Source organism: Culex quinquefasciatus, chromosome 3 (assembly GCF_015732765.1).
Source record: "Culex quinquefasciatus strain JHB chromosome 3, VPISU_Cqui_1.0_pri_paternal, whole genome shotgun sequence".
In the NCBI taxonomy this organism is placed as follows: Eukaryota; Metazoa; Arthropoda; class Insecta; order Diptera; family Culicidae; genus Culex; species Culex quinquefasciatus.
The window spans coordinates 115,578,465-115,606,196 of NC_051863.1; the positions used below are offsets into that span (position 1 = coordinate 115,578,465).

The following is a 27,732-nucleotide window of genomic DNA, read 5'->3' on the forward strand; positions in this document are numbered from 1 at the left end:
CGACGTCGGCTCCGTCGTCACTTGTCTTCTTCCGCTTCCGCGTTCCGACAACGGGAAGAAACTCGTCGTCGGAGGAATCTTCTCCCTCCATCCACAGGCACTTTTCGCGCAGCAACAACAGAGGAAAAACGCGTCCACCACGTTGGAACTCCTAGGTTCGAGCAGTAACTTGCAATAGAGACCTCAATAGACCTGGGGGTCAATGTGGGTGATTTGATTTTTTTTTGCTTGTTCACTTCTTATTGAGTGATAAATAGACTCAATTTCAGTTGAAAACGTTTTTAATGAGAGGTAATTGAATGTCTAAGTGCTGATATGGCAACATTAGAGGCACGCTTGAATAAGATGCTGTTCCCCTAGTGTGTCCCAAAAAAGGCACGAAACGGAAACCTTCGGGTTCACCCGGATTTCGGTAAGTTTTTGCTTCAGGCACAATGTTTTCATACAACAGAAATACCAAAAAATGTTTAGAATTTGCAATTTGCGATTTACTGAAAAATGGTATCATTAATATCTATCATATATCTTATTATAATTTATTCTAAAACCTTCAAAAATGTGTTCAAATCCTCGTATTTAACTTTGACTCATAGTTAGGAAACCTACCAATAATGTTCTGTATTCATATTGGTCCAGGAATTCATAATTTTTCATTGGTAGCATGCTGAAGTTTGAAAAATGAAATTCTTTGCTTAAATTTCTTACGATTTTTTTTTTATCAAAAATCCATCTAAAAAAATGTGGCGCCATAACCAATGGGTAATTCTCCGCCAACTCACACAGCAGTTGCCCCGACCCCTCTTCGATTTGCGTGAAACTTTGTCCTAAGGGGTAACTTTTGTCCCTGATCACGAATCCGAGGTCCGTTTTTTTTATATCTCGTGACGGAGGGCGGTACGACCTTCCATTTTGAACATGTGAAAAAGAGGTGTTTTTCAATAATTTGCAGCCTGAAACGGTGATGAGATAGAAATTTGGTGTCAAAGGGACCTTTGTGTAAAATTAGACGCCCGATTTGATGGCGTACTCAGAATTCCGAATAAACGTATTTTTCATCGAAAAAAACATTAAAAAAGTTTTAAAAATTCTCCCATTTTCCGTTACTCGACTGTAAAAAAATTTGGAACATGTCATTTTATGGGAAATTTAATGTACTTTTCGAATTTACATTGTCCCAGAAGGGTCATTTTTTCATTTAGAACAATATATTTTATTTTAAAATTTCGTGTTTTTTTCTAACTTTGCAGGGTTATTTTTTAGAGTGTAATAATGTTCTACAAAGTTGTAGAGCAGACAATTACAAAAATTTTGATATATAGACATAAGGGGTTTGCTTATAAACATCACGAGTTATCGCGATTTTACGAAAAAAAGATTTGAAAAAGTTGGTCGTCATCGATCATGGCAATTCATGGTCACCCGCGACAGACACGGACGACGAAACAAAGAGAAACGCAAAAAGTAACTTTTTCAAAACTTTTTTTCGTAAAATCGCGATAACTCGTGATGTTTATAAGCAAACCCCTTATGTCTACATATCAAAATTTTTGTAATTGTCTGCTCTACAACTTAGTAGAACATTGTTACACTCTAAAAAATAACCCTGTAAAGTTAGAAAAAACACGAAATTTTAAAATGAAAAATTTTGTTCTAAATGAAAAAATGACCCTTCCGGGTCAATGTAGATTCGAAAAGCACATTAAATTTCCCATAAAATGACATGTTCCAAATTTTTTTACAGTCGAGTTACGGAAAATGGGAGAATTTTTAAAACTTTTTTAGTGTTTTTTTCGATGACAAATACGTTTATTCGGAATTCTGAGTACGCCATCAAATCGGGCGTCTAATTTTACACAAAAGTCCCTTTGACACCAAATTTCTATCTCATCACCGTTTCAGGCTGCAAATTGTTGAAAAACACCTCTTTTTCGCATGTTCAAAAATGGAAGGGGTACCGCCCTCCGTCACGAGATATAAAAACGGACCTCGGTTTCGTGATCAGGGACAAAAGTTACCCCTTAGGACAAAGTTTCACGCAAATCGAAGAGGGGTCGGGGCAACTTTTCCCGATTTCGTGTGAGTTGGTAGAGAATTACCCAATACCATAATCTTGTAAGTAACAATTTTCTGAACAATTTTGCTTTTTAACAATTAGGGGAACTATACCCTTTTTCAGCCTATTTCTATTATCGGCCTATCAGCCCTTTGATCACAAATTACAGCTTTCATAAAGTGTTTTTAACTGTTCCAAAGTAATAATTAGCTCAAATAAAAGTGGGCAAGCAACTCTCCATTTTTGATACATCTGAAAATGTTGATTTAATAGCGGAAAACGGCAAAAGTGATGAGAATTGGTTGAACGGCTTAGGGTGATTAAAATGGGTATATTTCCCCTAGTTTTCGTCAGGTCAGTGCCACCATTTTTTTAAAATATAAAAAGGCTCATTTTCAAAATTCCCTACGAAAACTCAATTTTAACACTTACACCACTGTTTCAGCTACTGCTAGCATTTTATATGTTTGCAAACCTTTTGCATTGTTTTATAATACAGTCGGCTCTCTGGCTGTCGATCTTCTCGATATCAATAATGCTCCATGTACCGATGAATTCTTCAGTCCCTTCAAACTGCATACTTCGATTGTCTTTATTCCTCGATATTTTCTCTTGCTTGAAGGATCTCTTCCTCGACGGTCCCTTGAATTCTGTTTGCTTTAAATATCTATTCCGGTTGTCAATAATTTTACTTTCTCATGGCTTGCATAGACATTTTTCTTTGAGAAACGAAGCTTTGAAGGGTTTTTGACATTTATTTGTTTTTGTTTGCTGGACGTTGCCATGATTCTTTCCTATAGCTGGTCAGCAAGAAAAAAACAAATTTCAATCGAGTCTTCATTTTGCATCGTTCTGTAAACTGATGATTCTCTTCCTCGACGGTCCCTTGGATATTGACAACCAGAGAGTCGACTGTAGCAATTTAAGAAAAATCTGTAGCTTTCATTATTTTGACTAAGTGAAGTAAGCGCCATGACAAAGAAATTTATTTTAAATCAACCGCTTTTTTAAGATTTTAATGAAAATTACTTTTGAATGAAAAATATTGCTTACATTAATAAATATGTTTAATTTTTTTACCAAAAACAACAATGTTCCTCAAAATCTTGAAAAAAAAATGATGTTATTGGCACTTAAGTGCTGACCATTATTGGTAGGACTCCTTATTATGAAATAGAGGCAAATGCGGAGAAATTTGAACGTATTTTTCAAGGTTTTATAACAAAATATGATATATTCTAAGAAAACAGACAATTTTCCAGTTAATCGCAAATCGCGAGTTCTAAACGATTTTTGGGATTTTTTTGTTGCATGAAAACATTGATCCTGAAGCAAAACCCTATCGAAAAGCGGATGATCTCGAAGGATTCCATCAATCACATTGCCTTTATTAGGGATAGAGTATTGTATAGCCAAACCAATGATGCAAATTGGCTTCATTAGTCATAGAGAAGCCCCCTGAAGAGTTTAAGTAAAATAAAAAAAAATCAAAAAACACAAATGAAATTTATTTCTGGGCTTTGTGAAGATTTGCTATTATGCTTTAAATATTTTTTCTAACAAATTTCTTTCAAATATTTCTTGGATTTTTTTTTCATGCATTTAATAATAATGGAGCATTTTCAATCGAGCAGTTTTTGCTTTTTTCTACAATAAATTCCTTATGTGAGAACTGTCATTTCTACCACTCGAATCGAATACTCCATTATCTAATCCCAAACCCAGTTGTCTAACCTACCTGTTTGAGCAAAGTATCACTCAACCAGAAAGCCAACTGAACCACAAATCACAAACACAATTCCAGGAACTTTATTCAAGATTCCCGGAAAATTCTCCCGAATTCCAACGAACACGGCAAGACAGATCGGTCTCCCAACTTTTCCTGCTCACAATGGAAGCTCGCCAAACTTTTCACTTCCGAATCCGAGCACAAAACTCGTCGAACCGCATCACCGACATTCTTCCAGGTCAGGAAATGTTCGAAATCGTTAATCTTGCACCCCTCAGCCTTCGCACCCACCCTAAATTGCGAAAAGCTTCTTTCTGCAGAAGCCATCTGATGTTGATTTTCTTCGGCAAGACAAAGTTGACGCTTGGCGGGAGGGCAATTGGAAAATGGGAAATGTTTCAAGAAGTAAGCGGGTACGATAGAATAAATTGCAACAAATGAAAAACAGTCAGTTCCCTCGAAAGGACTCTTATTCGACTAGGATCTTTCGCTGTTCACGAGTTGAGTATTCATTTCTTGACGGTAACGATTGGAGCCCACACGAGGATGCTTCAGCGTAACAAAGTGGATTTTTAATGGAAAAATCAATTATTTTCCATTTTGCAGTACGCAGAACTTTGAGGATCTGGATCTGCTTTGAGCATCTTTGCAAGGTAGGGATGTTCATTAGCATGCTTCGCGTTCTTCAAAAGACTCGAAGAAAAACGCTCACATTTCCTCCGGAAAAATCCCAAAACAGAACCGGAAACGTTTCGAAGAATTTCTTCTCCGCTTTCCCAAGCGTGAAAAATTGCGCCTAATTCGTCCCAACTCTGACGGTTTACTTGTTACTTACTTTTCACTTGCTGGATACTTGCTGCCGTAAGCGAAATCCAATTCCCCCCTCGGATGGGTTTGGGGTTGACTTATTTTTTCCCAAGAATGAAAAACACACGAAAACTCGTTGCTCCGGGGAGGAGGAGAGGGGAAACAGCAGAACAAGTTTTAAGGTTCGTATTTGTTTTGATTAAATTACGAATATCTGACAGAGTGCCGCTGCTTTCAATCTTTTGGTTCAGGTTTAGTGAAAAAGCGACAAAAGTGGAAAAGAAACGGGAGAAATTTAAATTTATAAATTCTGTGTCGTCAGCTCAGAAAGATGAAATTTTGATAAGGGAAATTTAATTCATACACGAGAGCGATGACAAATTGAATTCCACTCTGCCATATCACTCAAAATCTTCAACCCTGAGGTTATCTCAAGAATCTATAAATAGAACCGGCAGCGGCTGGTTCAGCCTCTAAAGTTGTCTTAATCCATTTTACAAGGGTCAATCAGTGGATTATGGTTAATTAAATGCTGTCAGCTTGTGGCTCGATCCCTCCGTGGTGGACCCAACCCAACCAGAATCTATTTATGTTTGTCTAGCAAATATTTAAACTATTCTCGACGTGCAACAGAATATGTTGGGGACCGGCCAACCGGTTTGTTGACAACAGTTTAGGATGAGGTTATGTTTTAAATACCAGTGAACGCTGAAACAATCTGTAAATACTCACAATCTCCCGCTTCAGACTCTGCACGTTGTAGTTGGCCTGCGCCAGCCGCACGCTGAGCGTGGCCACATCGCTGGTCAGCTGGGCTCGCTCGCCGGCGTTGCGGTCCACCAGCTTCAGCAGCTTGTCCTCCAGGTTTTGGTTCACCTTCTGGACGCGCTTGTGCGACTCGTACAGCCGCTCGTACTTGTCCTGCCACGCGATGATGCTGTCCTCGAGTTCGACCTGGCGGTCACTCTCAACCAGGCAGGCATTCTCCATGGCCACCAGCTGGGAGTGCTTGTCGGCCAGGGCGTTCTTCAGCCCCTCGATTTCGGCCTGCAGGTGCACATCACAGTTCTGGAAAAGAGTGTGGAAAAGTTATTTCATCGAATTTAATATAAATCATTAATAACAATTCTCATTGCATTCAATTCAAGAGGTTCCAAACATCATGAAAAAGCGAACTGCAGTGGCACCATCTGGTCAGGTGGCTCCTTTCTAAACAGCAAAATCCTTCAAGCTGAGCCACCCCATTGGTTTAACGATTGTGTGACCCTTCACGGAAAAGGCGACGACGCCCCTTCTAGAGAGGCGTTCGAGCGGAAGGCTGATGACCGAAACCGGTGTGAGCAGAGAGTACGGATTTCCTCGGGGTTTATAATTCCGTCCACGCGAGGGGTTCCGGATTAAATGAGCGTAACGGAAAAAGGGACATCCCGGCCGTACGTTTGCCGGCTCAACTTGGGCGGACACGACGACGGGGAATATCGGAGCAGACCAAACAGAGCAACTTCCAGAAAGCGGCCGCTTTTGGTGGCTGGTTCACAGACAAGCGGATGTCACAAGATACGAATAGAGTCAATAAAAATTACATTGTTGATTGAATCGTGTGATATTTTTAAAATTTTCAATTCATATTTTCTAAACGCAAAAATTTAGTTTACTAAATTAGTTAGTTAAAAGTTAATTAAAAATGATCTCACAAAGTGAGATATTTATTTTTAATTGTACACACATTCAAACCACAACCCGCCCCCTAAAAGGCCACGTTATTTGCGGATATCGCCTTACATGCTTTAATTTTATACAAATATACAATTTTTAATTTGTTCTTTGAACAAAGTAAATCATAGGATTTCATGCATGCTAGAGTGACAAAACGACCCTCTGACTGAAATTCTCTTTGCCAATTTGTCGCAATTGCAGGGTATCTCTAGCATGATCTGCTCGGAACTACATTTCATATTGAAAATGACAACCTTTGGGATTTTCGGATTTTGCTAAATATTGCAGCATTGAAATCGAATTTTGTTGATTTGTGAAGATCAAAATGTAGGGCATTCAAAGAAGCATGATCTGCTCGGAACTACATTTCATATTGAAAATGACAACCTTTGGGATTTTCGCATGATCTGCTCGGAACTACATTTCATATTGAAAATGACAACCTTTGGGATTTTCGGATTTTGCTAAATATTGCAGCATTGAAATCGAATTTTGTTGATTTGTGAAGATCAAAATGTAGGGCATTCAAAGAAGCATGATCTGCTCGGAACTACATTTCATATTGAAAATGACAACCTTTGGGATTTTCGGATTTTGCTAAATATTGCAGCATTGAAATCGAATTTTGTTGATTTGTGAAGATCAAAATGTAGGGCATTCAAAGAAGCATAAAATGTCATTCTAATCCAAATTTAAGCCAAAATCGACGACCTCACGAGCACGTGAGGACATTTGTAAAGTATGGGCAATTCCAAGCATGATAATTGATGATTTGACGGAATCGGCCCCAACCGCGAGCCCCCAGGAATGTTCCGACGAGAATTTTGGCACCGAACACTAGTTTCTATATTTCGTAGAAAATGTATTTTTCATTCTGGGCATGTCAATGACATAACTACCAGGACCTGTTTTCGAGATTAATTATTTTTCACTATTTTGAAAATACTTCTAAGAATGTTTCGCTTTACGAAAAATGTGACAGCTTCTTATTATGTTTTATCTTATTTTATTTTACCCGTTTATTGTTTTCCGTATTTTTCTAGTCACCTGTTCTAAAAAAACTTTCAGTTTCAAGCTGCAACAAATGACAGACCAAAAAAATCGGCATAAGTTTTATAACTAACACAAGTCAAACTATCATACTTATCTCATTCTAAGAAAAAAAAACTACCATTGGTAAGAAGTCGGGATGATTTTGATAGATTTGAGTTTTTTCCACAATTCAAATAAAATTTAGGTAGATTTTGATTTAAAAAAACATGTTTATATTTAGTTTACTATGTTTATAAACTTTAAAAAATACACATTAATTTCATATGAAATTGTAAAAAAGTCAGAATTTTGCATGGAATTTAATAAAGATAGTTTTGGTTATATAATTGTCGATTCATTTGGCATTTAGAACTGAATTCGAAGAACGAATCAAAAATTTCACATTTTGCATGAAATTTGTTTTACTGAAAATGCTTTCAAATTAAGAAATTTTATTTAATAATATTTCAAAAACACACAATTTTTAATATTTACGAACTTCGTTTAGCTTCTTCTTGGAAAATTGTTTGAAGAATCCGTTCATCATGTTCATTGATAAAATCATGACACTTTAAGAATATGAAAATGATGCTATTCGTCAACGTTTTCTTAATTATAGTTAACATACTTTCTAAACTTTTTAAAATTTAATGACAAATTCTTCTAGAAGAACCTTGAACCTTTCTCTTTCCCGGTCTGAATGATTCCATACAATTCCGTACGTATTTAATTTTTACTCATAATTTTGTTAAAAAATCTCAAACCTATCAATGTCCCCGGCTATCAAAGTCACCCCGTTTTACAATACGTGCGGTATGATTTGCAATCATACTGACCGTGATAGAAAAGTCTTCAAAGTACTCCATGAAAAAGATTTTCATAAGAATTTTTATAAGTTGGTTTGCTATAATTAAGAAAATGTTAATGAATAAAATTATTTTAATATTCTCAAAATATCATGATTTTCTCAATGAAATTAGGCTGTTACAAGTCCCTTCACTTCAAATTCGGTCAGAAAAATCAGGGGGTAATAATTTTAATTAAATTTTCAATGTAATTAAGCTGAAATCTAATGAAAATGTATTTCCCTGCGATTAAAATAATTTTCAGCATGAGTTGGTTTATTAAAAAATCTCTTAAATTAAAAAAAAGTTAATTTTTCGCAAAAAAATGATTTTGAAAAAGCCTACTTTATTTGAAACTAATAATTGCAAAACGACTGATTTAGTGTAAAATGCATTTTAACAATTTTTTATGTTTTTTTATTTTTCCAAAAAGTTTCGTTCAAAATATATGTACAAAAATGTGTTTTCACATTTATCCGGAACTCCCCTAAATGTATGTAAACTATGTCCGGATACAACACCCGAACCACAATTGGTTAGGTAATTGAAAGACCTTTCCAAAAAGCCCAAAACATTAAAGATCTGGCAACCCTGTCTTGAGTTATGGCCATTAAAGTGATGATTATGTACTTTTTTGGAGCTGGATCTCAATTAAATGTATGTAATCCAAGTTCGGATTCATCATTCGACCCATTATTGGTAAAGAGTGAGGAAGGCACCAACCACATTGGTGGATTAGATTAGTTTTTATTATTATTAATGGGAAAAAAGATAAGTGGGAAACATTTCCAAAAATAAATTGTAATCACATGAATGTCACTCCGTGTTACGCTATGTGAGCAATTCTCCGCCTCTTCGATTTTCGTGAAACTTTGTCTTAAGTGGCAACTCTTGTTCCTTTACCCAAAAACAATCCTTCTGGGTTATTGCAGAAACAAAAATAAAATAAAAGTTCTTTTTAAATGACATAACCCAAATATTGTTATGGTTCAGTTACGGAAAATGGCAGAATTTTTTGAAACTTTTTTTGTATTTTTTTATCAGTTGGAATATAAAGTAGTGCTATAAAAATTTAGAGATAAATATATTTTATTTGGGAGTTTCTGAGGAAAAGGCTGATGATAACAAAACTCACTTTTTTTCAAAATATATGCAATCTTCTTGTCCATGGTCAACTGGCACAGTGGTGCGCACCAAGCTGGAAATATAAAGCGGATTCGTGGCAAGCCCAGCCTAGACCAACCAACTCCCTACCCCAAAGGATAATGATGGATGGCGCAAGAAATTGATTCAGGTCAGGTCAGGGATGAACTTGGAATGCCACTGAACACACTCAACCCGGGGGTGGAGTGCTGATAAAGTGCTCTAATGGGGTAATTGTTGCGTAAAATCTGCTCCACTCGGGTGTATCGTTCGCCCTTCTGGTGTGCAAAGAACGCTCCCCTCTTTCAATTAAGAATGGAAAGGATTTTATTTTAAAAAGAGTGATTAAATTTCAAAATCACTGCAAATGAAATTACAGTTGCGAAGTAAATCGAAGGAAACAAAACTTCCTCTGTTCCACAGTTAAACGCAGCATTCCCTCGACAGTGATAAAGTACGAACCACACAAATCTGGACACAAACCGGCCGGACCCGACCAAGAGGCACTAGACTGGTTCCACTTGCCAGTCCGGAATGGAACGAGAAGAAGACGATTAGGGAGGCACCGAGGTCACCGTATATATTGTGGTTCACCGTACTCTTCTCGGCAGACGCGGGCAACAGCTTTGGCAACCAAACAAAGAACGAACGGGTTGAGAACAAACGGACGGCGAATACGGTCGGTGTGGCTGCCAGAGGATTGTACAGCGTTGAACTGATACAGTACACACCGTAGACAGACATCTGCTGTCAGTGGAAAGATTAGCCGCACACTGGAACTAGGCTGACCTTCGAGAAAGTCGAGTTTTTCAGAAAAAAACTAAATATTCACCAGCAACTCGTGGTATAGAATATTGCAATAACTATAGGATAATTGTTTTTAAAAAACCCTCATCAGTCCTTAAACTATTCTTTGTCTATAAGTGATAAAAAAAAACAATTGTATAAGCTGCTCATACCTACAACAAGCTCTGATATGGTAATCTTGAAATCATTTGTTTTCTTTAAATTGCTAATAATCTCATAGTTCACACCAAGCTCTCAAGAGCCGTTGTGCAAACATATACGCTTCTCAGAGGGCCACTAACAGCTGTAATCAAGTCAACGTTTTTTAAACCTTATTTATTGTAGTTTAATCTACGAAGTATACGTTCCGGTCCCTCCTTCCCCCTTCACTCAAGCTTGTTTAAACGTTCCCAAAAGTTAAGCTACAGCTGATCTTTGGCTCGCCGTATTCGCCGTGTCATCGTGATGCCCCTTTCATTTGATTTAAGTGTTTTTTGCTTTTTTTTTCAAATGCCAGGGCCTTTTTCTGTGGTATTTGTGAGCCACTATCACTTGACCGGAATAACAATGAGAGCAGATGCTGCAAGTTCACTCCATTCGTAGTAGGACGGTGAACTTTTCGTTTGTGGGGCACGTCCACGATGGAAGGTGTAACGAAATTACTTAGATTGGCTTAGTAACAATTGTATGTGCACTGAAGCCCCGATGGTTTTACATCAATTGTCACGATCGGGGTCACTTTTTAGTTTGACACCCTCTTTACGTAGAGCTTACACTTACTTCCAAAGGTTTGGTTTGATAGCAAGAGTGAGTTCCGTGTGAAAAGTGACAGTTCGTCACTTTTTAGTTTGACTTTGTCAAACCATCGGGTACAAACTAAAAAAGTCTGAAACGCAAAAGTGACCAACCACCGGGGGTTGAGTGTATAATTCATGCATCATTAAATTAAAAATAATATAGTTGCAATAGCATCGAACACATACAGTCATCCCAAAAAATCGGAACACTACTGTGATAATTTCTAATAACATGCCAAATGTAGCTTCTCTGTCGACCCTACTATTTTAAGGACCTTCATTTGGACATTCTCTTGCTATTTCACTAGTAAAAGTAGTACATTTTGAACAAAAAGCCTAATTCCTAGACTATTTTATCCAGAGCAGCACTGCCTCCAAATTGCCTGTTCCATAATTGTGGTGATATATGAAAATTCAAAAATTTGTATCATTTGGTTTCTTCGGCAAAGTTGTAAATATGGACAGTAATACACGGTAAATTTATTTGGTGATTTTTAATTTCACTTTTTGTCACTATTTTTATAACTTTTTTTTGTTATGTTTTAGGGGACATCAATTGCCAACTTTTCAGAAATTTCCGGAATGTGCAAAAAATTGTTTGGAATTTTTGAATCAATACTAATTTTTTTCTAAAAATCGAAATATTAGTCGCAAACATTTTTCAATTTCAGTTTTCGATGTAAAATCAAATTTTCTAATCTAATCTAATCTAATCTAACACAAACGCAGCCAGTCCGATGAAAGCATGCTGGAAAGTCCTGTGATTAGATTACGCCCCAAGCACTTTTCTTGTCATTATTAATAATTGCAGTACATCCGAGAACACCCGAAAATGTATTGCAAAAATTAAAGCGGCCAGCCCTACTACGTTGTGTTTACCGCAGAGAGGATTCTGAGAACGGATCACATTTCACAGAATCTACAGGGGAGGAAGGATGCGTGGACATACCGTACCAAACGCTCCTGTTTACAGTTTCATATGTGTTTTGTATGATGTGTTAAGTGTAAAACATAGTGTGGTTATATAATCAAATAAATATAATAATGCAATATAATGATCATTTAATAAAATCCCTTCACCTATATATAATAACCAAGCACCCAAGCACACAAACAGCGACACAAAAGAAATAAAAATGAGCATGCAAAAACAAGACAGCGCGTCCCCGCGGTCAGCGCACTAATGATGCCATTATTTAATTATAATAACCATTCACCCAAGCACACAAACAGCGGCACAAAAGAAATGAAAATGAGCATGCAAAAACAAGACAGCGCGTCCCCGGGGTCAGCGCACTAATGATGCCATTATTTTTCGATGTAAAATCAAATTTTCAAACAAAAAGGACTCTTGTTAAATTTTGATAAAGTGCACCGTTTCCAAGTTACAGCCATTTTTAGGTAACTTTTTTGAAAATAGTCGCAGTTATTATTTTTTTAAATTAGTGCCCATGTTAGCTTTTTTTTGAAAGAAATATTTTTGAAAAGCTGAGAAAATTTTCTGCATTTTGCATTTTTGAATGTCGATATCTCAGCTACTAATGGTCCGATTTTCAATGTTATAATAAGAAACATTCGTAAAATTTTCGGATCTTTTCGAAAACAATATTTTAATTTTTTTATTCAAGACTAACATTTCAAAAGGGCTGAAAGAAGCTTTAATAAAATTTTGAATAGTTTAAAAAGTTAGTTAACTATAATAAAGAAAACGTTGATGAACAGCATCATTTTCATAATCTCAAAGTGTCATGATTTTTTTCAATGAACATGATTTCAAATAGGAAAACGGAATGCATTTTCGGATTCTTCGGACAATTTTCCACTAGGAGAAGGTAAACGAAGTTTGTAAATTATAAAAAATTGTGTAAAACTTTTGAATTTTAACGCATTTTCAGCAGAACAAATTTCATACAAAATGTGAAATGTTTTGGTTCGTGCTTCGAATTCAGTTTAAAATGCAATATGAATCGATATTTTTATAAAAGAAAACTATTTTTAACAAATTACAGGCAAAATTTTGACATTTTGACAATTTCACCTAAAATTTTTATGTATTTTGTTAAAAGCTTAAAAACTTGGTTAACTAAATTTAACATTGTTTTTATTTTGTTAAAACTATATCAGCAACCTTGGCGATAGTACATCCGACGCAAAAATAAAATTTGAACACTTTTAACCTGATTTTAACAACAAAAACTAACTCAACGCTGCTATTTTTTTAAACACTATTTGATTTTTTTTTTCAAGAATAGTGCATGGACCTTGTGTGCCCTACCCTAGTACATGTTTTAAAAATAAAAGTCTTGGAAAAACTCAAACCAGTTGGAAAATATTCAAAAAATAAATTGAAATCGGTTTACAGTATTTAATAAAATTTTTCTAAAAACATATAATATGCCGGGGTTTCTTACAAAAAACATCCCAAAATGAAGATTTATAATTCAATTGTTCAAAATTAAATATGCGGCCCTTCTTGACAGAAAGCTTCCTACTTGACAGCTCGTTTCAAGGAGACCATTGTTGATCCATCGTAAAATGTTTTCCTTTTTTTTTTTGATTTTGCAATTAAATTAAAAAAAAAGTGATCAGAATTGTTTTAATCGTGTTTTCAATCGTTGCAACAACTGCAGTGTTGAGACATCATGGCACCCGTTTTTCGAAACTGCTATGTTATTATGTCAATGTCTTCAAATTTGTTTTGATAATAGATGAAAATGTTTATTTTAATGCCCAGTAAACAGGTTTTTAAAAAAGGTTAAGTGTATGCTCAAACCAACCTTTGACATTGTTGCTGATTTATATGTGTGTAATCCCTTAACAAGTTTTATATGATTGTACGTTTGGAAAAAATGAAGGGCTCATCTGCATGATGAGTAATCCCAAGCTTTATGGAAATTAGGGTTTTCGTTAGAAAACTGATTCAAAATGGTTTCGTTTAACCCTCTAACGCCTAAGGTAGCACTAATGCACCACTTATTTAATTTCAAATTGATTTTTTTCTAAAACGGTCAAATTAATTAAACTAATTCTTCATGCACATTTTTATTTCGGCTGTTCACTAATATCATTTTAAGTTTCAACCAATGGAGCACCCGCAGTCGAGCAGTTTTTGACAGTTCGCTTCATAAGAAATACATTGTAGAAAAAAGCAAAAACTGCTCGAATGGAAATGCTCCATTTGGTCAAGACTGTAATAAATGGCAAAGAAAAACGTAAAAAATGCTCTGGACGGAAAAAGGTAAGCTAGTAAGCTATCCTTGGATATAAAAATATTTAAAAAAAATGCTTTAAATAAAATATATGTATTACAAAAGCAATAAGTTACTCAGGACTGTTTCAAAACATTGTTATTTGGTGTCCAAACTATCCGGCAAAATTTGGAATTGATTTGGAATGGTTTCGTTGTTTGATTGTTTAATATCTGTCCCAATAATTTCATATAATTTCTAAGATTATAACCACTAATGAAACTTAACAACAAATAAACGGGAATTGTCTCCTCAGCAGCATCCGATTGTTTGCCTTGAGAATAATACAACACCATATAAACAAGACTTATTGATTTTTGGGTCACATCATCATCTTCTATGATGAATCCTGACCATTACCCTTTCCTACTAACAAATTCCCAAGTAGAAGTAGTTTTTCCGGTACACGTGGGGGTGTGGATATCGTATAGAACCCACCTTTGGTAGCAACCTGTACATACTAACATTCCCGCCTCATTCCCTCGATATCTACAAACTGACATGGCGGGCGCCGTTGGTGGTCAACGACTGTTACCTATTCTCTTCGTCTCTAGTTTTGATGATCTTGAGCGCATTCATACATGCTTTTGATAAGGGAAACACCATTAGATCGTTGAAGCGTATGATCAGTTGAGTTGATAGGGTATTGCGGTCCTGTTCAGCAACGGAGAAGGACAACCACCCCGATTCATAAGTTACATTTTTTTTGTAATTTTCAGAAAAAAATTGATGCGTAACTCTGATTATTTATATGAAATAGGTTTAAGTATTTCACAGAAATGTCAAACACCAAACTTTTCAAAGGAAAAATTAATGTAGTTCTGCTATCTCTACAAAAATGTTCACGAAAAATGACTGTAAACAGATTTCTGGTTTTTTTTTCCTAGATTTATCCTACCACTCAGTTTTACACAAAATATGTACACGAGGAGCGGCCATGGCTGACTGGTTACGGTGTTCGCTTTATAAGCGAATGGTTCTGGGTTCGATTACCATCTGCTCCCAACAAGAGAGTTAAGAACACAGAAATTTGAAATGATGAATATGAATGAAAAATCAAAGTCGCTCGAGGCGTGGTTCGATCCCCCGTCCTTTGGATTGGTAAGCAAAAATGCTCAGAATTGTGTTGTTGCTCGAACACTCGGTGCTCAAACTCAACCCAATTACGAATCATCTCTGCGATACGGCTTTACGCAGTAGGCCTGGCCGCTTTAACGCTTGTGATGTTTCAATACATTCTAATGCAATGGCGCACTACAAATGTTAATAAATGACAAGAAGAGTGCTAGGCGTCATCTAACCTAAGGCACTCTCCAGGATCCCTTTGAAAGATTGACTGCGCTAGGGTCTGATTAGATTAGATTAGATTAGAAACGTGTACACTCAAACCCCGATGGTTGGACACCAACTGTTGTCAAACGAACGGGTCACTTTTTAGTTTGACACCCCTTTTACACGGAGTTCACACACACTACCAAACATTTGTTTTGATAGTGTGCGTGAGCGCCGTGTAAAAAGTGACAGTTCGTAACTTTTTAGTTTGACTTTGACCAACCAACGGGGTACGAACTGAAAAAGTGTCAAACGAAAAAGTGACCAACCACCGGGGGTTGAGCATATTTTGATCTAATTACAGTTGCAATTTGAAATCAATCTCGTCTGTCAACTTAAATGTAGAACAGTTGGAAAATCACACCCTTCGTTTAATTTTAATTAAACGCCGTACTATCGAAAAGCTGTCCCCACAGTGGGTGGCACTTTGTGTAATGAGATTTTTTCTCAATTTCCGCGAATGCTGACGGTTCTTTTCCTGCTGGTTGGATATCGAGCAGCCACCACCCGAGTGCATCATTCAATTTTGCCTTATTTATGACACTGTCCGTTCCTTCAAGCTACGAAAACAGCAACAACAACAAGAGCTCATCCAGGCTCCATGTGTCACTTGGATACAAAGCCTGGCGTGGCCCACGTGGTGGCACCGGCGGAGGCCACCCGTCGATAACCAATTAACCTCTCCAAGTGGGTAGAATTAATTAAAAAAATAAAATTAACATGATATTCATTTTGCTGTGCAGTGCCGTCAAACTGGGAAGGTGAAAGAAAGGACATGAAATCTCAAAATTTGGATTTGAACCAATTTAACTAAGCAAGAAGTTATAAACACAAACTTACAGACGTGACAAATTTTGAGAACCAGTAATCAACAATTTAACGGTCAATTTAAATCATCGGAAACTCATCACGGGTGGTTGTACACAGATAAACAAACGCCAGCCAACGTGATCGTGTTAGCTTATCTCTAGTCGCTTTTTTGACATTTCGAGAAAACGTGATTTGATTTGATTTGATTTGACCTTAAACAAACTAAAACTAGAGCACGTAGCAAACACATTTTGTTTGGCTGCACGTTCAGTGCATTTTCCAAAAATTTGATGGAATTTGGTTGCCAAAGTCACGAAATACATTATAACAGAAAATTTAAACAGTAGACATACAAACAAGGCTAGTTGTCGCAATTGCAGTGCGTTAAGAGAGCACTATCTAATCGGAACTACAATTTATATCAAGGGTGTCAACGTTGCACGGGATATTTGTTGAATATCTCATGATTGATGTCAAGTTTTGCACGTGTGGCAAGATAGCACGAGCATGACGAGATGACAAAAAGATTCAGATTTCACTTCCTTCACACAGTCTCCCCACGTCACACACTAATAACACCACGGGAGATCCCGCCCGGAGGAACCGGAAATCGATCTGCTTTTCTCTGCTCTGATCGGTGGCGTGTGCCATGTTGCTGTCCCGGGGTCACATAACGGCAAGAGGTGTCAGTTTGAATCTCTGAACCCAGCAAAGCGCACGAAAACACGCGCAACCTTCGCTGAAGGTTACTCGAGCGTGACTTTTTGGTGTAATTATGTGTGCACGAGTCTATGTGTGTCATTTGGTGAGGCCACCCGCAGTGTGTTATGTGACTTTTCTTATTGGACGTTTTTAGTGGGCCAAATTATAGCCTATTGCTGCACGGGGAGTTGTGGGCTCCGCTCTTCCCCTTGGGGTCGGTTCGGTCCGGTTTGGAGCTTGGGAAAAGCATGTCAAAACTAAAGCGTTTACGAATTATCATCACAACTTTCAAAAAGAGAACCTTCTCCGTTTCAGTGTCTTGGCAACGATGAGTTCCCGAACTGCTATATGTCTGCCAAGCCTTGCAAACAATGTTACAGGCTAATTTGAATAGCTAATGTGAAGGGAAATATGTAGATTCAACTCTACGAAATGGAAGTTTATGTTGAGCTAAGAAATTTACTAACAACATTGAACTTTGGCAGCCAGTCTTTAAAATAGACATCCTTTGCACACAAAAATTATACATCGGGTCATAAAATTGAATTGGAATTCCCATAGAATATTAGTTGATAGGAAAAAATCATATCAACTCCGCACAGTTTTGCACTAAGGCTGTCGTATTTTGTTTTTTTTTTTGTGTTTTTGTCTTAATGCCGTTCTTCTTGTAACAAGCAAAAATGTAGTCTAACAATAAATGGGTCATTCCATCTGAAGCGGAACAGCATTTGAAAATTACCCTCTCCGATCCAGCTCAAATTTGGCAGAGCTGTTGATACTATCAAAACATGCAATAATCCCGAATTTCATCCAAATCGGACCACCCCCTCCATTTTTGTACCTCCCCAAAAATCGACTTTTGGCGATTTTTGACCAAACCTTCAAGTTTCAAACGACGATAACTCAGGAACTACAAATCTTAGAGGGTCGGTCTTGGACTCAATTTTGAAGGAAATTGGACGTAGAATCCATTTCTGTGGTCAAATTTTTGATTAATTTATTTTTCTACCTGTATTGCGCAATTGAAAACTTTAAACGGCCGTATCTCAAAACACCCCAACTTATTTTTTTAATTTGACCTCACCATCGTGTTCCCCGGCCAATTTTACATAAGAATCACTTATCGACAAAAAGGAATATGTTTCGTTCCAGAGATATCGAATTTTAAAGTTTTGTGTTTTCGAGATTACCTACATCAGCTTCATTCGCCGCATCTGCTAGAAGCACACAGGCGGGCTGATCAATAACTGCTACCTGGTCATTTATTGAAATAATATTTCATCATGAACAATCTTTATCAAATTGGGCAAAAATTGACTGTATAACACTGTAGGAAACTGGAGTTGAATCACGAATGTTTATCTGCTCAAAAAAATGAATGAAGTCAATTTCTGTACTAACCCACAGGACAGAGCAATAACGAGCAATAGAGGGCAGAATTGGATTCCGACAAAGCGAGCAGGAAAATGCAATTAATCTTGTTAGTAACACTGAACAATAAGTACACGATACATTACTGAGTAAAAAATATGAACAAAATTAATAAAATTTGTTGATACGTTGTACTCTAGTGAAGGACGATCACAAGGAGTAGGAAAAGGATTTCTGGAAAGTATAAAACTGAAAAATGTAAGAAAATCACAAAGTTTGATCTGCTGCAAAGCGGCTAATTCCCCAAATTTAGTTGCGATGATTTCGACACCGTCCGAACAACAGTATTTTTTTCCTTACATCATTCTTGGATTCTTTTAATCAAATGGAGCTGGCTCACAAAATTAAAAATGATTTAATATGATCAATCTTTTAAACCATAAATAGGATTTGCCAAATTATGGTAAAGTGTCAATAATGAACTATAATAATAATAATAATAAAGCAGGTTTTGGGGTTTTTGCTGAATGGCACTATTTTGCTACCGCTCATGATGAAGGCCCTAGTCATGGCCTCGGAGGTACTCTAAAACGGTTAGCAACATGTAAAATAACCCAATAAATATTCCTTTCACAAAAATAGATTGATCAAGGTAGGGAACAGCATCTAATTCCAGCGTTCCTCTTATGTTGCCATATCAGCGCTTTGGCATTCAATTACAGCTGATTAAAAGCGTTTTCAACTGAAATCGAGTGATAAATAGCTCAATAAGAAGTGAACAAGCAAGTTTCTATCAAAAGTTTTGCAAAATTTGTTGTTTAAATAGTGAAAATGAGCAAATTGGACGAAACAAGGAGCGAGGACTTAACCTGCCAAACATACCAGAATTTCCCTATTAGCCATTTGAATAAATATTTGCGTAAAATTATGAAAATATAAATTAAATTAATCATCTCCTAGAACACCAGGTAGCAGTTATTGATCAGCCCGCCTTTGTGCTTCTAGCAGATGCGGCGAATGAAGCTGATGTAGGTAATCTCGAAAACACAAAACTTTAAAATTCGATATCTCTGGAACGAAACATATTCCTTTTGTCGATAAGTGATTCTTATGTAAAATTGGCCGGGAACACGATGGTGAGGTCAAATTAAAAAATAAGTTGGGGTGTTTTGAGATACGGCCGTTTAAAGTTTTCAATTGCGCAATACAGGTAGAAAAATAAATTAATCAAAAATTTGACCACAGAAATGGATTCTACGTCCAATTTCCTTCAAAATTGAGTCCAAGACCGACCCTCTAAGATTTGTGGTTCCTGAGTTATCGTCGTTTGAAACTTGAAGGTTTGGTCAAAAATCGCCAAAAAGTCGATTTTTTGGGGAGGTACAAAAATTGAGGGGGTGGTCCGATTTGGATGAAATTCGCGATTCTTGCATGTTTTGATAGTATTAACAGCTCTGCCAAATTAGAGCTGGGTCGGAGAGGGTAATTTTCAAATTTGCACTTTTTCGTGCACAGTTGAGATGGAATGACCCAAATGAGAATTAGCAAATTTTGATTGAATGTTCTATCCAACCAACAAACACCTCCCCCCTCCCAAACCCTTCATAATTTCCTATGAATTTAGAGGGCAATAACAAAATTATTGTTGTTGAAAAAATGTGCAATAAATTGTTGACAATTGAAACAAAACTGTGTATAACATTTATTTTTATATTTATACTTTTGCACTAACTGCAAACTTTGGGACCACAGATTGGAAGAAGCCGTATAACTGAAAACAGAAATCGAAAAACGAAACTATTGGCACTACGCCCCCCGGGGCATGGCCTTCCTCTAACGTGGGATTTCTGCTCCAGCGCCTCTGACGAGACAGGAGAAACCGGGACCGACGTTTTACTTCACCATCCGATAGAAGCTCAGTGGATAAGGCGGGAATCGAACCCGCGTCTCATAGCATCATCGGGATCGGCAGCCGAAGCCGCTACCCCTGCGCCACGAGACCCACCAAACAGAAATCATGAATTGTAATACACAAGTTATAACACATTTTGTGATATTTTTACATTAAAAATTTGAAAAATTTAAGGATTAAAGATCTGACAACCCTATCGAGTTATGAGTGTATGAAGTTTGACTTAGAGAACATTTGTAAGTTAGACAATTTTATTTAAAAAAAAAACTTTATTAATGTGAGGAAGGCATCAAACACCTTACGGTGGATTAAGTAACATTTTTAATTTATTTAATGCAAAAGAATTACATTTACAAGAAAACCGTTTGCCATGAATCAACTATAGTTCCAAGATGCCATCATTATAAAAAAGCTGCGAAGCTATTTTTTTCAAATCCTTCGTGATAGTACGAAAAAACATTGTGCTGATAAAAATAAGCTTTGTCGCTGTGAACAACAATATCACAAATGAAAGCTTATTTTAAGAACCGAAATTGACATGGCACGGTGCAACGCCACGTCCCTATGCCCTGGACACTATTTGCCGAGGTTATAGCGCCACAACTCGCTCTCTGTAACAGTAGGGTAGGGTAGTCATCAATGAGACACTTTTGGTTTTCAACTTTCAACGATTTTTCAAATTTTTTCATCAGCATTTTTTAATGAGCTTTTAGTTGCATTATCTTTCTTTTAATGTGTTCTAACATTGACCAAAATATGAGATCAATCTGACGTCTACAGCCAGAGTTATTCAACTGTCTCATTGTAGATGCACTTGGCAGGAACAATGAGACAGCTGGGGAACAATGAGACACTCTACGAAAATCAACATTTTTCTAGCAAAACATCAAGTTTTTGTATTGTTCCATTGCAGGTGACTTGCCTTGAACATTTTAGAGCAATTTTGCCAACATGAAACTTTTATTAACAAAAGTTACACTAAAATGTACACAGAAAAAAAATCATGGTAATATTGCATCTGGGAAGGGGTACATCTTTTATGTCAGAAAAAAGGTGTAATTTTACCTCTGGAAATGTGTAATTTTACCACTTTTCTGGTGTAATATCACTTTTTCATTCTAAATTGAGGTAAAATTACATCAGAAAAGTGGTAATATTCAACCTTCCAAAATTACAGCTTCCAAATTTACATTATTTTTTTCTGTGTATTTAAATTTTGTAAAATCCATAAATTAATACCAAATAACTTTGTATTTTTGGTTAAATGAAGTTTAAACTCTATAAATATGCCAAAAATCACTTTTAATTCATGTTTTGAAAGATTTCCATCGATTTTGAAAAGTTTTTTGAAGAAAAATCAAAGTGTCTCATTGTTACCCATGGGCTGAAATGAGTGGGGAACAATGATACAGCCCTGGATTCTGGGTATATTCTAAATTTTGCCAAATCTAATGAAAGGACATTGTAGCCCAACTTAATCCCTATGGAACGTCAAAAGAAATTTGAAGAATTATTAGTTTTGGTGTAAATGGCAGCCTACGAGCGAAAAAATATTTTTTGTCCATAATTTACTTTTACACCGCAGAATCAAACATTTAAGAATAACTTGTCAAGGGAGCGTCCATAACCAAAGCCACTATTATGGCAGACGTGTATCCAGTAGACACACCTTTCCCCCAAATATGAGCCTGATTGGTTGAAACTACGACTTGTGAGAGCCATTTTATCATTGTTCCCCGTGTCTCATTGATGACTACTCTACCCTATTCCTAATTCCAATCATAGCTCACCAAGTCGTCATGGCCTAATGGTTAGCATTTTTGCTTACCAATCCAAAGGACGGGGATCGAACCCCGCCTCGAGTGACTTAGATTTTTCGTTCATATTCCTCATTTCAAATTTATGTACTCTTAACTTTCTCGTTGGGAGCAGATGGGCAGGTGATTAGATAGAAATTTGGTGTCTAAAAACTAAAAAAGTTTTAAAAACTATGCCATTTTCCGAAACTCAACTGTAACATTTTTTGGAACTTGTCATTTTAAGGGAAATTTGATGTACTTTACGAATCTAAATTCACCCAGAAGGGTTAATTTTTCATTTAGAACAAAATTTTCATTTTAAAATTTCATGTTTTTTTAACTTTACAGGGTTATTTTTTTAAGTGTAACAATGATCTACAAAGTTGTAGAGGAGACAATTACAAAAAAATTGATATAAAAACATAAGGAGTTTGCATCTAAACATTACGAGCCATTGCGATTTAACGAAAAAAAGAGTTTTGAGATAGTTGATCGTCGTTATCCATGCCCGTTCATGGTCACCCGCGACAAACACGGACGACGAAACAAAGAGAAACGCAAAATGTTACTTCTTTTGTAAATGAAAAAGTGCGACTATTTGCAAAAAAAATACCTTAAAATGGCCTTAACTTGAAACTGGTGCACTTTATCAAAATTCCACTTTTTAATTGCAAATTTGATTTTACATCGAAAAATGAAGTTGAAAAATTTTTGCGACCAATATTTAGATTTTTTGGAAAAAAATCAGTATTGATTCAAAAATTCATAACTCGGTCGAAGATTTTTTGCACAACATGAAAATTTCTGAATATTAGTTGGCATTTGATGTCCTCTAAAACATATGAAAAAATAAAAAAAAAATAAAAATAGTTTTTTTTTATGCAAATCAAGGTTTAGTGACAAAAAGTTAAATTAAAAATCACCAAATTTTTTTTTACCTTGTATCATTTTTTTCAGTGTAGTCTATATCCATACCTACAACTTTGCCGAAGACACCAAATAGATCAAAAATTGGGATAACATCAGATTTAGTTTTGATAATTCTTCGGTTTTCAATAACTATCGGTGCATTTTGTTATTTTTGTTGAATTGCTTCATTCATGTCTTCCAATTTCCAAGAATATGAAGAAGTTTCACTGAAAAACAACATTTTCAAATTTAAGTTGAACCATCATCATAAAGAATAAATGTGTACTTTTTGCATGATGACTGTTTATTCGACTAAATTTGGAAATGGAAACAGATGTCCCAAAATGTTGAAACTATTCTTGTCAAAATCAAAAACAATAACAAACATCTCTGCTGTCAGCTGTGGGTTTACTGACTCGTTGAGAGGTTAAACGTGGTTGAACGGCCTCATAATTCATGGAGATACACAGCTAAAAAAGTAGTAATCAAGCTGCGTGTAAAAGGCCTGGGTGTAAAATAAATATTGCATTATTTTATGCAATTTTATGTGATTTTACACTCTGAAATTTGTAGCCCATCAGTATGGGAAACCTACTTGACCGAAATGTCAAGCTCATATATGCGTTTATCCTAACAGCTTTCCATCGGTCTGGTGGCCGAGTAGGCTAAGGCGCCAGTCCTTACTGTTGGTGCTGGGTTTGAATCCCGTCGGTTGCAACTTTTTTTTTGTTTTTGTAAAAATTGTACATGCGGTGTGTAATATTAAGTGTTTATTTTGACGAAGGTGATGTGCACGTTTTTGCATGCGATTTTACCATCGGATTTTTTGCTGTGTATCTATGCCAAAACTGAAAGCATTAATTCCTCGGAAGATCACCAATATCATATTGAGGAAATTCCATTTTCACTTATATCTTTATTAATTTATCCCAATAAATTGACTTTAAGTTATAGATGATACGAATTCAGTATTAGCTCTTAGTTTTTGGAACGCTTGTGTACGAACTGTTTTCTTTTTCTTCTGTGTTCCAGGCTGAGAGTCTTTCTCTCCCTGTTGGCTACTAAGCTTTTATGGATGTAGTTGAAAACCAACTCCACTGCTCAGTTGAATCCTAAAAACTTCAACATCGTACATTTTTTTCTCCTGTAACAAAATATCCTCAACTAAGAGCGAACTTCCTGGAGGCATAGTCAACATAGCCATTTTTCCCATAATGAGCTTTCAGAAAAAAAAGTTAATAAACCTTTTCCGCTGCCATTTTTTTACATCCTTTGGTCGATGTCGTTTAAGTTTCTACAACAATGTTTTTTTTATCTCTGTTATGAACAGGAGTTAACTTTCGTCCGAACTTCCACAGGAAGAGGAAACCTGTCCGCGAACGGCGGGGGTGAAAGGGTCCGTAACTCTGAAAGGATACTTTGTCCTGAAACACGATGATGATGACAAAAATTTCCAGCTTTTCTCTTCCTTTCGGCATCGGTTGTGTAAGCATCGACAGGACTCGACCCCGGGTTGACTAAGGGGGCAGCGCGGTGGTGGGTCTTTGATCGGGAGCAAACTTTTCCTCTGACGAGGGTGGGACCAGGAAAAATTTACCGACTTGGAGCGATGAGGGGTTTTCGTGGGAAATTCTACCGATTGTTGTGGAGTAACCGCTTCGGGGCACAATTTTCTTTGAGTAATTGTACTGTTGGGAAAACACGGTACCCCATAACAGCGAGAGATACTCGAGAGATGTATTCCAAATTGAGGGGGTGCTACGGCGCAGAACAGATTCTGACCGAGGTCGGTCATCAGCCTTCCGTCACTCTGGGGTGAATTCTAAGCACTTTTGCAGAAGCTTTTTATGCAGAACTAATCGATTTCTTCCACTGGCATTGCACAGGCTAACACGCACCAAGGATTCGTATGTTTAGGGAACTTTTCCACCTTCAATACCACTTCACAGAACGATCCTGAAAACTCATTTTCTCCCCCGAAATCGTTCTTCTTCACACTGTTCTTTTCATTACCTGTTCACTAATCGTAGACATTTTCCGTGTGTAGAACACCGTTCACTACTCCCCAAAAAAAAACCCAACCCAGAACCCAACTCCACCAAGATTTCCGCCGTGAAAATCTTCAAAGGCTGAAGATTTTCCGCGTTTTTCACCGCACCAACCACGACCCGTGTTTAATTTTTCGTCCTAGCGCCACTACCGAAAAGAATTCTACTTCCTACTTCTTTTTATTCCCGACACGACCGCGACGAGGAAAAAACAGAGTGTCTCTTCCTGACTACGACACACTACAAACATCCGCGGAGTTCCCTGCTCGCTGCGAAAGGACGACAATATTTTGCCAATTTTCCAATAGTCACTCACTCCCGAGCACGCACTCACAGGACGACACACTCGCGTGCGAAACTGACAGCTGCGTGTTACGGTGTGGGTGTGCGAGCAACTGTCAGAATCCTTGCGCGCCCCGCAAGGACGAGCCGTGTGGAAAGCAGCAACGTCAACAGCGCTCTGGACTGAGATTCTTCGAACTCGTAGTGAGAGTTAGAGCGAGAGAGAGAGAGAGCGCGCCCGCGTTTGACAGGTGGCACGACGACAAGTGCCGGGCTCTCACGGGAAGTGTGAGTGCGACCACAGTTGATTGAAATTTTTCTGATACGTTTCGCGTGACAGCTGGCGGTGTGAGATGTAAACAAAGCATGAAGAAATAACTTGGAGCTTTGGTAAGTAGCAGTTGCTAGTTACATTTGTTTAAACATTTTATTTGATTACAGATGCTTCCGCGCAAAGTGATAACGAAGGTCAAACAATGAAGGTTTCATTAATGAGACAAGGAGCCGGAACAAGACAAATGCGAGCTGGCGATAGAGCGTTGCTGTTGATTTTTCTTATCTTTGCAAACGCGTGCTTGTTGACGCTTGATAGCAACGCCATGTCGCAGATATCGTACAAGGTGCAATCAGTTGAATTCGGTTAGTTCTTCGAAGCAGTTGGAGCAGAATATGCAATTCTTTAAAAACGGAGAAGTTATCTATTGTGATAATGTCTCTGTTCATTCTTCCGTTAGGTGGCAATTCGTAGGCATTTTCAGTGAATAACACACTTAATGTAAAATTTGATTGATAAATTCCTTCCTTTTGCAGCTTGATTCTTTGCATTACGATAAAGCGCTTTACAACAGTAATGTATTAACACAAGATGGTCAAAGTCACAACTAAAAAAGATAAACACGTTCTTTTTGCAAAGGGTGAATTCTGAATAAAAGTGTTGTTCAACACTTTAAATACAAACAAGTTCACAAATAACTAAAATTATTATCTTGGTAATCCAAATAAAAAAATATCATAATCATTAAAAGAAGTGTTAACAAATTGACAAAAAAAAAATGGATATCCGCGTCGAGAATTCCTAATAGTCACAATTCTCGCTTACTTTTTCAAATGGTCTATTGATTTTTTTCCGAATTCGGTAAAGTTTACCAAATTTTCAATTGCTGCACACAGGGATGGAATAATCGCGAAAAAATCAATTTCGCTTGCGAACTTTCTTCACCCGCGAAAGAGAGAGGAGGCAAATCACGCAAAAGAAAATCGCTCCCGAAATTCTCCAAGAAAATCAATCTGCTGATGATTTTTTGTGAATTTCCTTGTCAGCACCACTCAAAAATATTGATTTCATTTTGTTTACACCCATTGCCCATCTACAAAATGTGACAGGTCATTTTTCGACGTGTGACGTTACACTTGCATGTGTAGTAGTGAAAAAGATGTTCCGCCGAATAATCAAGATGATGATTTTTTTAGAATCTTTGTACCGATCTTTCGTGCGTGAGAGAGGAGAGCCATGCTCCATTCAGAATTTTTCTCTTGATGAACATCCAAAGATTTTCTTTTGATGATGATTATTCCATCGCTGGCTGCACAGTTCGGTTACCTGAAAATTATCGTATTCGGTAAAAGCTTACCGAAATTCGGTATTGAAGTTCATAATTGTTCATCGTACAACCGAAATTCGGAAAATTTTTGTTCATTTTGACAGATGGTTTACCGATCTTAACTTTACCGATTTTTCAACTACCGAATACGGTAAAAAAAGTGTTTACTCTAAAATTCTGTACAACTTTATTGAAATAATAATAAGTGGGTATTGTGTAATGTTTGTTAGCCACAATATTTAACTATTTTTTATAAATTTCAAACATCGTTTTATGTGGTAATTTTTTACGTTTAAAATGACCAATCCTTTATAAATTGGTTGAAAATATCTTAGAAGCAATTTACTGAAGTTAGCAATCCATACGAATTACATGCAAATTTTGTTTGAAAAAATATTCCTTTTTGAAAAATTGATATTGTTTCTAAAAACTTAAAAAAAAGTTGTGACATTACTCAATATGGCAAATATCCAAATCTCAAAAAGTAAAGTAAAAACTTGTGAACGATTGCAGTGAATCTGTACGCGGATTCATATTCCGAGGCAGAAACAATTAAATCTCATTGTTTGGGTTCAAACACACAAATTTATGCACCGTCATCTTTAGCAAATTGGGTCAGCTGTTTCAGGCTTGTTGCTACACAATACTCAAATATTTTTTATTAGTCCCGCATAGAACCTAGATTCGCTCCAGTTAACGTTAACAGTTAATTTAATTTAGACTATGAAATAATTTTCATTCTGTTCGATTATTATGAACTTAAAAATAAAATCGGACGGCCTTAAGCTTAAAAAATAAGTAATTTTAAAT

General features: G+C 36.7%; 1 protein-coding gene and 1 long non-coding RNA gene across 2 annotated transcripts in view; one reads left to right on the plus strand and one right to left on the minus strand.

Annotated features, from left to right (window-relative positions):
* Window positions 1-25,510, minus strand: part of LOC6054690 (tight junction-associated protein 1) — a 42,216-nt gene extending 16,706 nt beyond the window's left edge. The window contains exons 1-2 of the mRNA XM_038259141.1: window positions 25,005-25,510; window positions 5,322-5,657 (exon numbers count right to left, since the gene is read on the minus strand). Coding sequence (XP_038115069.1) covers window positions 5,322-5,657; window positions 25,005-25,025 — 357 coding nt within the window. The 5' untranslated portion in view covers window positions 25,026-25,510. The remainder of the gene's footprint in view (window positions 1-5,321; window positions 5,658-25,004) is intronic.
* Window positions 25,511-25,666: 156 nt separating this feature from the next.
* LOC119770819 lies at window positions 25,667-26,278 on the plus strand. The gene is made up of 2 exons (XR_005279004.1): window positions 25,667-26,065; window positions 26,132-26,278. It is a non-coding gene; the product is annotated as an uncharacterized LOC119770819 (long non-coding RNA).
* The last annotated feature ends 1,454 nt before the right edge of the window (window positions 26,279-27,732 follow it).